At 45.2% G+C, this 17,124-nt stretch overlaps 2 protein-coding genes across 3 annotated transcripts in view; one reads left to right on the forward strand and one right to left on the reverse strand.

Annotated features, from left to right (window-relative positions):
* The window catches only part of PHF12 (PHD finger protein 12), a 41,963-nt gene that overhangs the window by 18,272 nt on the left and 6,567 nt on the right, over positions 1-17,124 (forward strand). For both annotated transcript variants that reach the window (XM_069482220.1, XM_069482219.1), the window contains 7 exons: positions 3,327-3,399; positions 6,325-6,718; positions 8,637-8,757; positions 10,090-10,222; positions 12,318-12,482; positions 15,444-15,602; positions 16,193-16,988. In XM_069482220.1, the coding sequence (XP_069338321.1) occupies positions 3,327-3,399; positions 6,325-6,718; positions 8,637-8,757; positions 10,090-10,222; positions 12,318-12,482; positions 15,444-15,602; positions 16,193-16,988 (1,841 nt within the window). The remainder of the gene's footprint in view (positions 1-3,326; positions 3,400-6,324; positions 6,719-8,636; positions 8,758-10,089; positions 10,223-12,317; positions 12,483-15,443; positions 15,603-16,192; positions 16,989-17,124) is intronic.
* The window catches only part of ERAL1 (Era like 12S mitochondrial rRNA chaperone 1), a 64,954-nt gene that overhangs the window by 2,698 nt on the left and 45,132 nt on the right, over positions 1-17,124 (reverse strand). The window lies entirely within an intron of this gene.

Raw genomic sequence — 17,124 nt, forward strand, 5'->3', positions numbered from 1 at the left:
GCTTCCTGGAGAGAATACCTGACTTGAGCCTCAAAAGTTAAAGAGTTCACCAGGTGAGGATTAGGGGAAGGGTTGTGTGGTGGTAGGTGGTGACCCTGGAGTGAGCAGAGACACAGAGATGAGAAACAGTATGGGCTATGCAGGGAGCCAGCAGACTGATGGAGCTGCAGAAAGAGTCAGGGTTCTAGCCACAGGGGTCTTATCTGCATTACTAAGGAGTTTGAAATTTATCTTGTGATGGATAGGGGAGGGGCACCATTGAAAGACTTTTTCAGAAGAGTGATATGATCATAATTGTATTTTGGATAAATCATTCTGTCAGCAAGTTTGGGAATAGACTGAGGAAAATATGAAGGGTGGCCGAGAGACTAGTTCACATCCTGGTCAAAGATCTAAGCCCATACCACCTTGCCTCACCCTTCTCTGCTTTGCATGTTTGATGTAGGGTATTGTGATACAAAGCCAGTGGGACAGATGAAAAGAAATGATGAAAAACAGAATCAGAAGTGACAGGCTTCAGGGTTAATTTTAATATAACAGCTGCTGAAGCATAGCAGAGTCTTTTGCAAATTACATGCATGCGTTTCAGTAGTTTGGATGTGGCCTATTACAGAAATACATTGGAGAGAACAAGGAAAGACTACAGGTGACATTCACCTGTGATCCTCTAGGGTTTGGAGACCTGTCCCAGCAGGCCACTATGTCTCTAGTTTTCTGCTTCCTGGTAAGCATCCTCCTGAGATTTCACTAAGGAAACAAGGAGTAAGGGAAGCAGTGAGCTGTGAAGGCTTGGTGGGCATCTGCCCTGTATGCCCGGGGCTCCAGGGAAGCATGGCAGAGCAGAAACTAGAAAAATTTGCCAAGCCAGGTGCTGTTTTAAGTGGAAATGGCAAAACAGCATAGCATTAAACCCTGGAACTTAAAAGGGCTTGTATATTGTAAAAAATACTCAAGTGGTTTTTTTTGTTTTTTGCTGTTTCTCACATTCTTTGAAGAAAAATTTTCTCCTGGCCGGGCGCGGTGGCTCACGCCTGTAATCCTAGCACTCTGGGAGGCCGAGGTGGGCGGATCGTTTGAGCTCAGGAGTTCAAGACCAGCCTGAGCAAGATCGAGACCCCATCTCTACTAAAAATAGAAAGAAATTATATAGACAGCTAAATATATATATAGAAAAAATTAGCCGGGCATGGTGGCGCATGCCTGTAGTCCCAGCTACTCGGGAGGCTGAGACAGGAGGATTGCTTGAGCCCAGGAGTTTGAGGTTGCTGTGAGCTAGGCTGACGCCACGGCACTCACTCTAGCCCGGGCAACAGAGCGAGACTCTGTCTCAAAAAAAAAAGAAAAATTTTCTCCTTACCATTCCAAGTAGGTGACTGCCAAGAATGAAAGGTAGGAATTTCTTAAGCATAAATGTTGCTTTATTCAATATAGCAGTGATTTTCAAACTTTGGTGTTCAGCAAAATCACCTTGAGGGCTTGGTAAACACAAATTGCTGAGACCCACTCGTAGAGTTTCTAATTCACTAGATCTGGAGGGAGGTCCCAGAATTTGCATTTCTAATAAATTCCCAGATGACACTGATGCTGCTGATCTGGGGACCATACTTTGGGAACCACTGTTGTATAGGCATTATAAATGTGATCCTCCCAAGGATTTAATAAAGTCTCGTGTAGCTCTTGGGGTAACTTTCATGGAAATCGATGACCTAGAGGATCTATAAGGCCCAGCCCTACATGGCTCTAGTTTTGATTCAGTATTGACTTACTGAGTGACTACTGTGTACACAACCTCTATATTATAAAAATAAAAAGAAAGAAGTCCTGGCGCGGTGTCTCACCCCTGTAATCCTAGCACTGTGGGAGGCCGAGGTGGGAGAATCCCTTGAGGTCAGGAGTTCAAGACCAACCTGAGCAAGAGCAAGACCCTGTCTCTACTAAAAATAGAAAGAAATTAGCTGGACAACTAAAAATATATAGAAAAAAATTAGCTGGGCATGGTGGCGCATGCCTGTAGTCCGAGCTACTCGGGAGGCTGAGGCAGGATTGCTTAAGCCCAGGAGTTTGAGGTTGTTGTGAGCTAGGCTGACGCCATGGCACTCTAGCCTGGGCAACAGAGCGAGACTTTGTCTCTAAAGAAAAGGAAAGAAAGAAGAAATCCAATCATTGTCTTTATCCCTCTAATAAAAGAAATAAGAGAACTATCACATGAAGCAAAGCATGAGAAATGCTAAAAGAGAACTAAACCATGCAACAAGAAGTCCAAGATAATGAGTAATCTGGAAAGACCTCATGGGAGAGCTGTGTTTGATTATCTGTTGCTACTTAACAAACCACCCCAAAATTCAGTGGTTAGATACAGAAACTAGTTACCATCTCTCACAATTCTGAGGGTTGCCTGGGCTCAGCTGGGTGGTTTTTCTGTTCCATTTTGCTGCTGGGAGTATAGTCACTTGAAGGCTCTATTGAGCTGGTATGTCCAAAATGACTCGCTAACATAGCTGTAGTTGGTGCTGCCTATTGGATTGGAGTTCCACTGAAGCTGTTGTTTGGAATATAGGTCTCCTCTGTGTGGCCTCTCACAGCATGACAGCAGTGTCTAAGATGGAACATTCCAAGAATATAAAAGAGAACTCTGTGATCTCTTAAGGCCTAGCCTTTTACAACATTGTCACCTCTGCTTCATTCTGTTGGTCAAAACAAGTCACAAGGCAAGCCCAATTCAAGAGGAAGAAAATGACTACTTGTGGATGGGAGGCTGTGCAAAGAATTTGTAGCTGTCTTTAATCCACCACACTGTTATTTGAGGCAAACCTTAAAGAATAAATAGGGTTTTAACAGGCATAGTTTTCCAGGCGAAGAAATAGCAAGTCTTCAATTTGATTATCAGGAAGGGTACCAGAAGGGGGCCTGGAAAGATAGAATGTGACCATGTGACAAGGCTTTGAACAGCAGATGGAAGAGCTTGGACCTGCACTAACAGACTTTTAAAACAGTGTGGTGGACCTCTCAGTGATTTTATTAGCATGGTGCAGAGTTTAGGAATGACTCTCTAAGCTCCAAACTAGTTATTTATACCTTTTCCTAAAAGCCTAATGTTAATAGCTCTGCATTTGGTTCTCTTACTAAGGTAAGAAGGGATGTTCACTCAGGGTATTCTAAATGCTGCCGAGTAAGTATTTTGAAAGATGAGCAAATCTTAGCAGGGCTGCAAGACTGGCCAAAATAGGAGGTTAGGGACATTCAGCTTTGTGCCAGACCTACCTAGGCTTTTCCCTGCTGCATCAAAGGGTTAGTTACTTAGTCTTGCCCTTGTCTTTTCCCTGCAGTAACCCTCCACTGAGTGAAGAGATGTTGCCTCCTGGGGAGTGGATGTGTCACCGGTGCACTGTTCGCCGAAAGGTAATAATGCTGCTTTCTGAAGGCTCTGCTCAAAATGCCAAATCTAGAGCACTGATATTCTAGAGCTAAGATGGCCTGGCCCTCAAGGCATTTTCGTCCCTTTTTCTTGTCTTTTCCAGCCCTGGAATCACCCCACTCTCCCCATGGTGACTGTTTGGAATCCAGTAGGGCCTAAAAATCCAAACATGGGCTGCTGAAATGGGCAGAAGAGGTGTGTTAATTTACTGAGCCATGTTCAGTCACCAGTGGCAGGAGTAGTCTCATCTCCTTGTTGACTTCCTAATAAGTGGCGACAGCCTTATCCATGGCTAAAGAAAAAGAAGGCTGCTTCTCCAGCTTGATGGAAAAGGGATTTTTATCTCCTCCCAAGGCAAATAAGTCACTGGTATCCAGAGCCTTGGCCAGGTGTATTGCATGGAGAGGATTTTGAACCTGTTTGTACCTCAGGTTGCCTAATCTCTCTTTAGCTCCCGTTCCCTTAGCTTTGATAATTCAATACTGGCTTAAGAACATGGTTCATTATTTTCTACTTTGAGAGTTTTTGTGGGGTACAAGAGCTAAATTCTCCCTTATCAAAAAAGGAAGTAGATGTGTTTCTACTCAGATATGATTACCCAATCCTCAAATATATAGGCTATGGATTAGAATTTGTGAGTTGTAAACCACCCCCTCTCCGCCACACTAATTATACACTGAGCAACTTTACTTTGTGGTGACATCACCTCTGTTTTCCTCACCCCTGAACATGATGTCACAGTGAATGATGACTTCCTTAGTTGCAGAAACAGGATGAGGGCATGATTCAGAGATTGTGGTTTATGTGTGTAACAGTTTTCGGCCCTTAAGAAGAAGGTAAACAGTTAGGCAGACACTGTTTTTCACATATGTGCACAAGAGTTCCTACTAAAAAGCAAGCCAAAGCGAAGTCAACCACCTAACCACAGCTGAAGCTCGATTTCTCCTAAAGTCCACAAGCCAGGCCATCCTCCAGCCTGTCCATCTTGCGGGATTCTTTCCTGTGCATCCCCAGTTAGGTTACAGCAGGGCCTGTAGAGGCACCTGCCAGCCAGGAGGCCTTTCAGAAACTTGCCACTCAAAGAAGCTGGACCCAAAAGGGTTGGGAGGAGCTGAGGGAGAAGAGGTGAAGCCAGGTAACAAGGGTAGAGAAAAGGAACTAACATTATGTTAGTTTCCATCATATGCCAGGAATGGAAACTTGTTGTCGCATTTAATCCATACAGCTATCACAGGGTGCCAATAGTAGATCTCCATTTTGGAAAAGAAGAAACTGAGGCCGGGCGTGGTGGCTCACGCCTGTAATCCTAGCACTCTGGGAGGCCGAGGTGGGCGGATCGTTTGAGCTCAGGAGTTCGAGACCAGCCTGAGCAAGAGCGAGACCCCATCTCTACTAAAAAAATAGAAAGAAATTATATGGACAGCTAAAAATATATATAGAAAAAATTAGCCGGGCATGGTGGTGCATGCCTGTAGTCCCAGCTACTCAGGAGGCTGAGACAGGAGGATTGCTTGAGCCCAGGAGTTTGAGGTTGCTGTGAGCTAGGCTGACGCTACGGCACTCACTCTAGCCTGGGCAACAGAGTGAGACTCTGTCTCAAAAAAAAAAAAGAAGAAGAAACTGAGACTTAGAAGTGTAGATTAACTTTCCCAAGGATTCAAGGAAATTGACAGAGCTCTGTTACTTTAACAGTTTTCTAGAAGCAGAGCTGTTTGCTGAGAGGATTATAGTATGCCCTTTTCTGACACAGGGTGCTTCTCCTGAGATGCCGCTCTGACCTGCTTTCACATGGACCTCTTTGCCTGCCAGTGCCAAATCTGCCTTTCCCACCACCATTACTCCCTTTAGGCCTTCTGTTCACTGAAGTGGATTGAAATGATACATCCTCTGGGCCTCACCAACCGCTGATTTTCAGATCCTATCATGATTCCTGGTGGAAGCTAGGTCTTCCTCCAATACAGAGCCATCCCTTTCATATATATGACCCTCTCTATCTCCACTACATCCCTAAGAGGAAGAGGAGAAAGGTTTTATTAGTCTCACTTCGTAGATGGAGAAATTCCTGCCCACCAGCACGAGTCACTCAAGGTCAGAGGGAATCAGTGGCAGAACTGGGACAAGATCCCAGATCCCCTAACTGGAGACCAGTGTTAAACCTTCCTTTGACCACTCTATTTGGAGTCTTGGAGGAAAATACATTATCAGACATCCAGTTCTCCTGGGTACACTTAGTCTTTTTCCACTTCCCTACCTGCTAAGAAGTGTCATTTTCAGAGTTCTAGTTAAAAGTGAGATATTGAAAACCACCCTTCTTGGACACCGTGATTGCTGGGTCGCTCCCTTTCCCATACCACCCCTCCACCTTGTAGCGTAGTTACTCTCCATGCCAGCATCTAACCTCCTTGAACTAGACGCTCTACTTGCCTGTTTTTACTACCTTTGCTTTTGCAGACTTTCTTTATTTTGACCGAAATTTTTAAAACCATTCAGAAGGTCAGGATGCTTCAAGACAAACTACAGTGATCTCATTGATTTTCACTATGTTATTCTTACTGTTCTCACTTAGTCTCACTAAATTTATTCTCACTGTGTTAACATTTTAGCCATTTGCCCTGTACTTTATAGATGTTGTATGTTGTATAAAGTTAGAGTTAATGATGTATAATTGTTCCTAACTTTCCATGCTTTTTGGTGATTCCCTGCTGTAATAGTTTTGTCAGCTTTAGATTAGTTCAGTCATAGTTGTGTCATCTTTAACAGACCAGTGTTCTGAGTCCCCAGGTGGATGATTCTGTCATACGTAAAGCACTTTCATAATTTTGGTTAGTGGCCTATCAAGACTTTGTAGCACCCATCTCTTTCTTTTTTGTGATACTTTTCATGATGGGCCCACCTATTCATTTGCACAGAAACGAGAGCAGAAAAAGGAGCTGGGTCATGTCAATGGACTGGTGGACAAATCTGGCAAACGGACTACATCCCCCAGCAGTGACACTGACTTGCTGGACAGATCAGCTAGCAAAGCCGAACTCAAGGCCATTGCTCATGCCCGGATCCTAGAAAGGAGAGCCAGCCGGCCTGGCACACCCACATCCAATGCCAGCACAGAGACCCCCACCTCTGAGCAGAACGACGTTGATGAGGACATCATTGACGTGGACGAGGAGCCAGTAGCAGCGGAGCCGGACTATGTGCAGCCCCAGCTGAGGCGGCCCTTTGAGCTGCTGATTGCTGCTGCCATGGAGCGGAACCCCACCCAATTTCAGTTGCCCAATGAACTGACTTGTACCACTGCACTACCAGGTTAGCCAAACCATCATCCTACTCCCTCCCCCACCCCAGCTTTCCCAAAGGATTATTGTCCAGCAAAAGAGCAGTACTGCCTGCAGGGTAAGTCTTTATAGCTGCCTTCTTGGGTTCCTGTTCCTAGTTCTGCCTGGAAAGATCTTTGAAGGTCTTAACCACTACAGTGCTTATTCAATTTTCCATTTTGTGAGTCTTTAAACTCCTTTCCCACCTCCTCTCAGTATGTTGTTTTTTTGTTTTGTTTTGTTTTGTTTTGTTTTTTGAGTAGGTGCTATATTCCCATGGTTCAGAAATTAAAAAACATTAAAAAAGCTTATAATTAAAAATTTCCCGTCCACCCCTGTCTGCCATTTGCCTAGTTTCCTAGTTTCCACCTTCTTGCCCATCACAAGTAACCGCTGGTTGGTTCTTGTTTATTCTTCTCGAATTTCCTTGTGCATATAAAAGCAAATACGCTCATTATTTTCTCCTTAAATAACATACTAGATATGGCATTCTACACCTTGCTTTTTTCACTTCACAATACACTGTAAAAGTCTTTTCATATTAATGTAGAATTTCCTCACTTTTTTTAATGGTTACGTAATAGTCTATTGTATAGATATGTCATAATTTGTTTGACCAGTTTTCTATTGATGGACATTTAGGTTGTTCCTAATCTTTTGTTACTACAGGTAGTGCTTCAATGAATAACTTTTTAAATAATATCATTATACACATGTGTAGATGTGTAAGTATATCTATGGGGCAAATTTCTACTATTAAACTTGCTCAGTCAAAACTATGCATTTAGGCCGGGCGCAGTGGCTCACGCCTATAATCCTAACACTCTGGGAGGCCAAGGCCAGAGGATCGTTTGAGCTCAGGAGTTCGAGACCAGCCTGAGTAAGAGCGAGACCCCGTCTCTACTGAAAATAGAAAGAAATTAGCTGGACACCTAAAAATATATAGAAAAAATTAGTGGGGCGTGGTGGCTATTCTTTTTTTTTTTTTTTTTTTTTTTGAGACGGAGTCTCTCTCTGGCACCCTGGCTAGAGTGCCGTGGCGTCAGCCTAGCTCACAGCTCAAGAGAGCCTTCTGCCTCAGCCTCCCAGGTAGCTGGGACTACAGGCATGCGCCACCATGCCTGGCTAATTTTTTTTATATGTGTGTATACATATATATATTTTTTTTTTTTCCAGTTGTCCAGATAATTTCTTTTTATTTTTAGTAGAGATGGGGGTCTTGCTCTTGCTCAGGCTGGTCTCGAACTCCTGACCTCAAGCAATCCTCCCGCCTTGGCCTCCCAGAGTGCTAGGATTATAGGCATGAGCCACCACGCCTGGCCAAAACTATGCATTTATAGTTTTGATATATATTACCAAATTGCCCTCCACTGTTTTTTTTTTTTTTAATCAAGTCCTGCCTTCAACTTGATACTACAAAGCCTCTAAAGAAGTTTTTCTTTTTCTTTCTTTTTCTTCCCATAGAAAGCAAAATTGGTAGATTTAAGAAGGATGCATATGGAATCAAAACTTTTCTGATTTCTTTAAAAACATGGTGAAAGTGTAGTCTCTTCCTCAGCCACCTCCACAGAATAATCCTGTTGACTATTGACTTAGGCATTTATATTTCTTAGTTTGGCCAGTGTCTAACCTAGGTTTCTGACCACTTTATGTTTGCAAAACAGTTAGATGTGTTTCTGCCACTAGCAAGTAACTTTTGATCATGGTTCTGACTTATGTCTCTATCTCCTTTTTCCTCCCTTCTCATTCTTTTTTCTCACTTGAAACCAGCCCCATGGACCTCAGAGAGATCCATGTGTAGGCCATGGTACATGCTTAGCGTCTGTTCTCTTCATTTAATGTTGTTTCCATATCACAGGCTAGGAACTCTGAAGCCAGGGGTAGCTCAGTACCACCAATTTCTTTTCTAGGTTCTAGCAAGAGAAGACGAAAAGAGGAAACCACAGGGAAAAATGTAAAGAAGACGCAACATGAGTTGGATCACAATGGTCTCGTTCCCTTACCGGTCAAAGTCTGCTTCACGTGTAACAGGTATTTTCTTTCGTACCAAGAGGCTGTTCCTCATATTCAGCAAATGATGCCTTTTCTCTTCCATTCCCTCTTCCAAACCATGTATGTTGAATGTGGACAACTCATCTTCTAATGGTATCAGTACACAGAGATTGACTGATTAATGGACTGACCAGAGCTTTGAATATGCTCCCTGAAGAATCACAGTACAGGAGTATCGTTAACTGTGTTGATAGAGGCCAGAACAAGAGGAGTTAGACTTAAACTGAAGCGTGAGATATTTAGACTAGCTAGTAGGAAAAATTCTGGCCAGCAGGGACATAAGTCCCTGGAAAGGGCACAAGGCATTGTTAAATCACTAAAGATGAGTTTAAAAGTAGTACAAGGCTGGGCATGGTGGCTCATGTTTGTCATCCCAGGACTTTAGGAGGCCAAGGTAGGAGGATCACTTGAGGCCAGAAGTTTGAGACCAGCCTGGGTGACAGAGCAAGACCTCATCTCTTTAGGGAAAAAAAAAAAGTAGTACAAGCATTCTTAGTAGTTAGTGTGCATCAGACTGGATGACTTCCAAAAGCCCCTAGGCTGCCGCAGTTGTGCCTTTACTGAAACACTGGTTTCCTTCAAATAGGATCTCTTCAGTGGCAGGAACCAGCTGCTTCAGGTACCGAAGCTGGACTTGTTGGCTTGGGTGAATTAGAAGGACTGTATTATGGTCAGAGCAGGATAGCAGGAGAGAATAACTATCAGTAAAAGCTGTAGGGAACTACATGGTAGAGCAGTAGAACTCTGAGCGAGGACAAACTGTGGCTCAGGGACCCAAGGAGCGTTGTGTTACAAGTTGTAATTGACATTTCCTTAGGCCCCCTCCCTTGAACCATGCTTCCATGAATACATGCAAAATCATTTTCCCAGCACACCTCTCTCTAGTTGTCAGTTCTGCCAAGTGCTTCATGCAGAAGGGAAATCTTTTTTTGCTATAGTTAAGACTCTAGAAAGGTTGCCAGTGATTTTTTTTTTTTTTTAATGATAGTTGCTCTCTTTTAAGGAGTAGAAAGATCAGAGCAGAGTTGGCTATCTTCCCCCAGTGGGTATTGAGCATTGATCATTCCTGCTCTGGCAGCCACTTTAGCTATACTCCAAATAAACATTCACTTCCCCACAAGACACGTTATTCTTAGAAGAGAGAATAATAGAGAACCTAACAGGAGCCCTGAAATTTAACCTTATCATGAATGTAACTGAATCATTGCAGGAGGAAGGCATGAGAGGATGTTATTAGGATTAAGGAGGGGAGGCTATTCCACAGTGCAGAGTTACCTTGCCACAGAAATGGCCTATATCTCTTTTCTGCAGGAGTTGCCGCGTGGCCCCTCTCATCCAGTGTGACTATTGCCCCCTCCTGTTTCACATGGACTGCCTCGAGCCGCCGCTCACTGCCATGCCCCTGGGCAGATGGATGTGTCCGAATCACATCGAACATGTGGTGGTAAGCACAGCAGTGTCCAGTCGCTCCTCTACAGGCACAGCTAGGGTGTGCACTGATTCAGTAGAAAGCATATTAAAGTCAGCTTTGTGCCAGAGTTCACTATCATCTCACAGATGCTGGTTTTTGTAGACCAGCATACTCGGTTCTGATCATTTGGACATACCTCAGCTGTGCAGTTTGCCTTTTCCCACAATGCCTTATTTTGGTTGCATACACAGACTTAACCCACTAGTGCTTAGCTGTTTGTAATTTCTCCCACAGTGAATTAAGCAGCTGATGTACATTCCTAAAAGGGGAGTATATTAGATCCAACCTTAAGGTAATAAATGGTTGGTTGTCTGGATGGAATGCGTGTCCCAGGCACCAGATGAGGTTCTTTCCTTTCTCTTGTTTAATTCTTTACAACCTCCTTATGATGGCATATATTAATAACAGGAGTTCAGTAAGTTAAGTTGCTGAATGAATAAATGAATGGTATGAAGATGCTATTACTTTGCCTCCCAAGAGTCTTGGTACATTTTCCAGAGACTAGAACAGCCGTCATTTGCTTTCTCCAAAGAGTTTAAGTTTAGGACGTCTCCTTTTAGGCAGTTAGCAGTCATTCAAAAGATTGAATGAGAGAGGGCTTCAGGATGGGGAGCTCTATCATAAGAGCCGCTTTTCCAAATTAAAAAGGTTACTGCTTAAGATACTCTCTATCAGGCCGGGCGCGGTGGCTCACGCCTGTAATCCTAGCACTCTGGGAGGCCGAGGTGGCCGGATCGTTTGAGCTCAGGAGTTCGAGACCAGCCTGAGCAAGAGCAAGACCCCACCTCTACTAAAAATAGAAAGAAATTATATGGACAGCTAAAAATATATATATAGAAAAAAATTAGCCGGGCATGGTGGCGCATGCCTGTAGTCCCAGCTACTCGGGAGGCTGAGACAGGAGGATCGCTTGAGCTCAGGAGTTTGAGGTTGCTGTGAGCTAGGCTGATGCCACGGCACTCACTCTAGCCTGGGCAACAGAGTGAGACTCTGTCTCAAAAAAAAAAAAAAAAAAACTCTCTATCAAATGATGATAACCATGGAATAACTATTGGCTTTCAACATGATAGTGTTCTCCTGCCCTTGCACTGAAGGAAACCTCAGTTAAAGACTTAAACACAGAAGAGAAGAGTTACTTTGTATTCTTGTGACTCATGCCACTCAGATTTATCTAGGAGGAAGCTTCTCTCTGAGGCTTAGAGTGTGTGTCATGTTTTGCTTCCTGCTGAACCAGAAATAAAATGACCATAAGTATTTACCCAAATATGTATCTTAAAGGGCAGCTTTCCAGCAGATGAGAAATAATTAGTTGTTTAATTTTTTATTACCCACTTAAAGGTTTTGCCTAATTTACTAATTAGGAAGCTGCCACAACCAGTCCTTTCTTTTGAATTAAAGTTTGGGGAGCCAGATGTAGAAGAGGATAAGTGTCATAGTTTGTGTATATTATTGCAGAAACTCTTCTTTCTTCTCTTCTTCCAGCCTCTAAGAGCAGTCCAAGGTTTTTCCCCTCCCATAGAGGAAGAATGTGAAATTGAGAGGGTTCACTAATGCTCCCTGGTACCATGGAGTAGGAATAGGGCAGGGCACAAGAATTCTGGTGCTGACCCAGTTGTCAGCCAAGCTCCTATGTAGGACACAATCCTACTTCCTGTAAGAGAGAGGCCCTTCCTGAGAAGGGAGTCTGAGTCTCTTGAGGGTCAAAGCTTGCATCCCCTCTGAAACCTGTGCTGTTTTTAGGGTACCCTGACAAAGGGTTCTCTGACCTGGAGCAGAAGACTATCAGAGGCTGAACTTGGAAGGGCACTTCCTTACTAATTCCCTATTTCTTGTCTTCAAGCCTCTCTAGGGTACAGGAACACACTAGTTCTCCATTGGATTGAGCAGGGTTGAGTGGGAAGTCTCATCCATGTTGCCTTGCCCTCTGACAGGAGTGCTAATGTCCTGGCCCCTGATGGAAGGAACCCATTTGGCCAAAGGCTTCTAGTTTTTAAACCCAGAATGGGGTTAACTAGGAGTGGGGAACCTTCTGAGTCTCACCATAAGGGTGTATCTACTTTGTCCCTAGCTGAACCAGAAGAATATGACGCTGAGCAATCGGTGCCAGGTGTTTGATCGTTTCCAGGACACCATTTCGCAGCACGTCATCAAAGTGGACTTCCTGAACCGAATCCACAAGAAGCACCCTCCTAACCGTCGTGTGCTCCAGTCAGTCAAAAGGAGAAGCTTGAAGGTGAGTCATGGCCTAGTGCAGGCAAGATGGTGGTCTTTGATTGCCTTCATGGGATAGGGGATCATTATCCCAATTTTACAGACGGGGAGATGGGAGCCCCAGAGATTTGTCTGTGGCTTCTCAGCAAGTAATGACATGACTTTACATTTTAATACTTGAGGATGGGTTGTCAGGATTATGAGAGCCAAACCCCAAGTAGCCTTTGAAGTCTACAAGTCTCTAGTTCTCCAAAGGATGAGCACCCTTTAACTCATCCTCCCAAACCCACATGTGCTCTGTTGTTACTGCCCCTCACCTGGCACTCATCCTGTCTATTCTTGTTAGATGGCCCCTGTGCTGAGCTATCTGGTGAGAGAGAGCCATGTAGAAAGTGAGGAGCTATTCCCAGCTCAGGAACTTAAGAGAAAAATGTGTAAAGGAAAGTTAAATCTATTTTCCAGGCTGCTGTTAATATATCACCTATACTCCAAATTGTAGCATTGCTGTAATAACATCTAACATTTATATGCATTTCACATTTGCTAAAATGTGTTTACAGAGATTGACAGAAAAATTTCCTTTATTGAAAAGCATTTTGTAGTGTTGAGGATGTTTCTTAAACCATTCAGTCTCCTCATTCAGTTAACTTGGAAGCCCAACACTATATACCCATTAAATAAACTTGGTTTTTCTCATTTGAAATCCTATGGACAGTCCTGTGTGCCAACAGAAACCAGCAATTCTTGAATACGGCCACTTGGTGGCAGCCGCATTTTAAAAATCAATCACACCATTGTCATCGCCTCCAGTGGGTGTCAGCACCAGCAAGATGCTAACTGTATAACAGTTTGTATAACAAACTCTTAACTGGGCAAATATTTATACTTCAATGGAAAAGCAAGTTTTCTAAAATTAAATTCAAGTGTTTTGAGTTGCGGTTAGGGGATATTAAAGGTGCCATGCCTCATACCTGAGTTAAATGGATATAAAAGTAATCCAGGCTGTGTACCTCGTTGTATAGATTTAGGAGAGAGCCTGGCTGCTGAAATGAACAGACCAGGCCACCTTGATAAAATCTTGTCATTGTATGGTGCCCCCTCCCATTTTTTAAATGTTTCCCTATTGAGGAAAATCCAGAGGTTTGAGTTACCTGCAAAGCATTTTGTACTTGGACAGTTTGAGAGTGAAGTGAGGACGGTGGCACCAAAGGACACTGACAGAGAACTCCAGCTCTGTCCTGGAACATTGGCCTTTCTCCTTGATTATAGCAATGCAGGTATAATCTACTGAGAACTTTCTCTTTCTTTCTTTTTTGTGAGACAGAGTCTCACTTGATTGCCCCAGGGAGAGTGTAATGGTGTCATCATAGCTCACTGCAATCTCAAACTCCTGGGCTCCAGTTATCCTCCTGCCTCAGCCTCTTGAGTAGCTGGGACTACAGCCGTGTGCCATGACACCTGGCTAATTTTTCTATTTTTAGTAGAGATGGGGTCTTGCTCTTGTTCAGGCTGGTCTCCAACTCCTGGGCACTGTAATCCTCCCACCTCGGCTCCCAAAGTGCTAGGATTATAGGTGTGAGCCACCACGCTGGCCAGAACTTTATTTGTTGAAGGTTCGTCTTCACTCTTCCCCAGGGTACAGCCTTAGACTGCTCCATTCCTCCTCCGCCCATTCCTGAGTGATGTCAGAAAGCCCATGGCACCAGCTAACACCATTATGGCAGTGACTCTCAACTCACATTCCTTGTCTTCCTCCTCATATTCAGACTACATCTGCCTGCCCAACCCACAGGCACCTCAGTCTCAGCCTACTTAAGACCAGCATCTTCTGCCCCTCCTAATGTGCTCTTCCTCCTATATTTCCTATTTCAGTGAACGACAGTGATCTCTACCCAGTCCCTCAAGCCAAAATTCTGGGAGCTGTTTTCAGTTCCTCTTCCCTTATCCTCCCTAAGGACATGGTCACCAAAATCTTGGTTCCCTGGATGCTTTCCAAATCCACCTTGTGCTTTCACATCTCTGTGCCATACATGCTGCACCCCCAACCCTTATTTCCCCTTTATCTGCTTTGGAAGTTCCTTCTCGACTTCCAAGTCTCAGCTCACATACTGACTTCCTGTAAAATCTTCCCTAGTCCCCAGCTCCTATCCCCCACACTAAAAGAACGGTTTTCCTTTGTGTCTATGTTTTTTGTAGCACTTTAGACATGCCTCTATTCTGGAACCCATTACGTTGTATTGTAATGTTTCTGTGTTTATCTCCCCACTAGACTGTGAGCTCCTTGAGGGCAAGGCTTAAGTTTTATTCATTTCCGGATCTCTAGGACTTGAAACAGTGCGCAGATGCAGGAAGTGCTCAATAAATGTTGGTCGAATGTATGAATGACTCTCTGCTTGTGTGGCTTTTTCATTCTTACATGGTGTGATTCAGAGTGTGTCTTCTGTCTTTGTGCAACAAAGAGGTCTTCAGTCGTTTCATGAGTCATGAATGAATGGATAAAGAAAACTAACATTGATTGAGTGCTTATCATGAGCCAAAGCTCATGCTGAGCACATCTGCCATGAATGTTCTTATCTCTCAGTTTCTGCTCACCCACCTCCCAAAGTTGACACTGAGCAATAAGAACCTAGAGTGCCACTCTGAAGACCTGTCCGGTGTCAGTCTTACACCTTTCAGGCCAAAGCAGAAGACAGCATGCACAGGTTCCTGGGTTCTGCAAGCCTTAGACCTTGAAGAAAAGTGGAAGCCCTGCCTGCTGTTTCCATTGCTGTGCCTTGTCAGGCCAGTGTGCGTATGTCAGAGTCAAAGAGATGGGGTACGCAGAGCAGTTGCAGCACACTGAGCCTCCTTGTCCTCAGTGGACCTCAGAGTGGATGGTCCCTTGGGCATCAGCACCACAGACAGAACAGCGTGCCAGGGCAGAATCAGCTGGACACGTTGGCACTATCTCCCTCTCCTTCCTCCTTCTGTCTATCCTGAACAGGTTCCCGATGCTATAAAATCTCAGTACCAGTTTCCACCCCCTCTCATTGCACCCGCGGCCATTCGGGATGGGGAGCTGATCTGCAATGGGATCCCTGAGGAATCACAGACGCACCTTTTGAACTCTGAGCACTTAGCCACCCAGGCAGAGCAGCAAGAGGTGAGTGAAGGCAGGGCTGGGATTCCCAATCTAATCTTGCTTCCATCTCACGACAGTTGTTATTGCAAACAGCCTCAGTGTCATTCCCGTCCCCATCCCTACCCACCCTCACCGAAACCCCCGAAGAGTTGAGTATTCCAGAGGGAACCTCTGGCTCAGATCCCAAAGGCAAGTAAGAGAGAACTACAGAGTCAACCGGCCTGCTCCTCCATCAGTCCCCCAGTGCACTGTGAGACAGGCAAATCTGTGTTGTAGAAGGAGATGAGCTGACCTGTAGAGAGTTCAGGCGATAGTGCTGGACACACTGCAGGTGCTCGGGTACTTGCTGAGTATTGGTCGTAAGGTGAGCCTTCGTGGCAGGGCCAAAGCGCGAACCCCAGGCTCTGCTGACGGGGTGTTGTCTGCCGAGCGTACCCCGTGGGAATGGAAATGGAATCCTGTCAGGAGTCGAGCACATCCTTCCTGGGCGTTCTTGATGGGACCTCGGAAACTGCTCGTCAGCTCTGCTGTAGCCCTGGCCGCTGTGGCAGGAAGGACCAGCGCCTCCCAGGCCTCTCACCCTCCTCTCCTCTCCTCTCCTTCCGTTGCAGTGGCTCTGTAGTGTTGTTGCGCTCCAGTGCAGCATATTGAAACATTTATCTGCTAAGCAGATGCCTTCGCATTGGGACTCTGAACAGACAGAGAAGGCTGATATTAAGCCTGTTATTGTGACTGACAGCTCAATCACCACCTCCCTGCAAACAGCTGACAAGGCACCAACACCTTCCCACTACCCCTTGTCCTGCCCCTCAGGGATTAGCACCCAGAATTCCCTGAGCTGCTCTCCACCCCACCAGCCCCCAGCCCTAGAGGACATCAGCTGCAGTTCTTGTGCGGAAAAATCCAAGAAAGCCCCTTGTGGGACTGCCAACGGGCCAGTGAACACAGAGGTGAAAGTCAATGGCCCACACCTCTACAGCAGCCCCACTGATTCCACGGACCCCCGGCGACTTCCAGGCACCAACACACCCCTACCAGGCCTCTCACACCGGCAAGGCTGGCCCCAGCCCCTCACGCCACCAGCGGCTGGGGGCCTTCAGAACCACACTGTCGGCATCATTGTGAAGACAGAGAATGCCACTGGCCCCAGCTCTTGCCCCCAGAGGAGTTTAGTTCCTGTCCCAAGCCTGCCCCCTTCCATTCCCAGCTCTTGTGCCAGCATCGAGAACACCAGCACTTTGCAAAGAAAGACTGTCCAATCTCAGATAGGACCTCCGTTGACAGATTCAAGGCCGTTGGGCTCACCCCCAAATGCCACCCGGGTGCTCACTCCCCCCCACGCAGCAGGAGACAGTATCTTGGCCACAGGAGCCAACCAACGATTCTGCTCACCAGCGCCATCATCAGGTGAGTGCTGCTCAGACTTGGGGTGACTTGGAATAATTTTATGCTCTTCCTGGCAAATAAGACTTAAGATTCCAAAAACACTTATATGCCCTTGAATGCTTCAGAGAACTTTGATCTCTGTATTGTTTGTGTTTTC

This window comes from Eulemur rufifrons, chromosome 9 (assembly GCF_041146395.1).
Source record: "Eulemur rufifrons isolate Redbay chromosome 9, OSU_ERuf_1, whole genome shotgun sequence".
Taxonomy (NCBI): domain Eukaryota; kingdom Metazoa; phylum Chordata; class Mammalia; order Primates; family Lemuridae; genus Eulemur; species Eulemur rufifrons.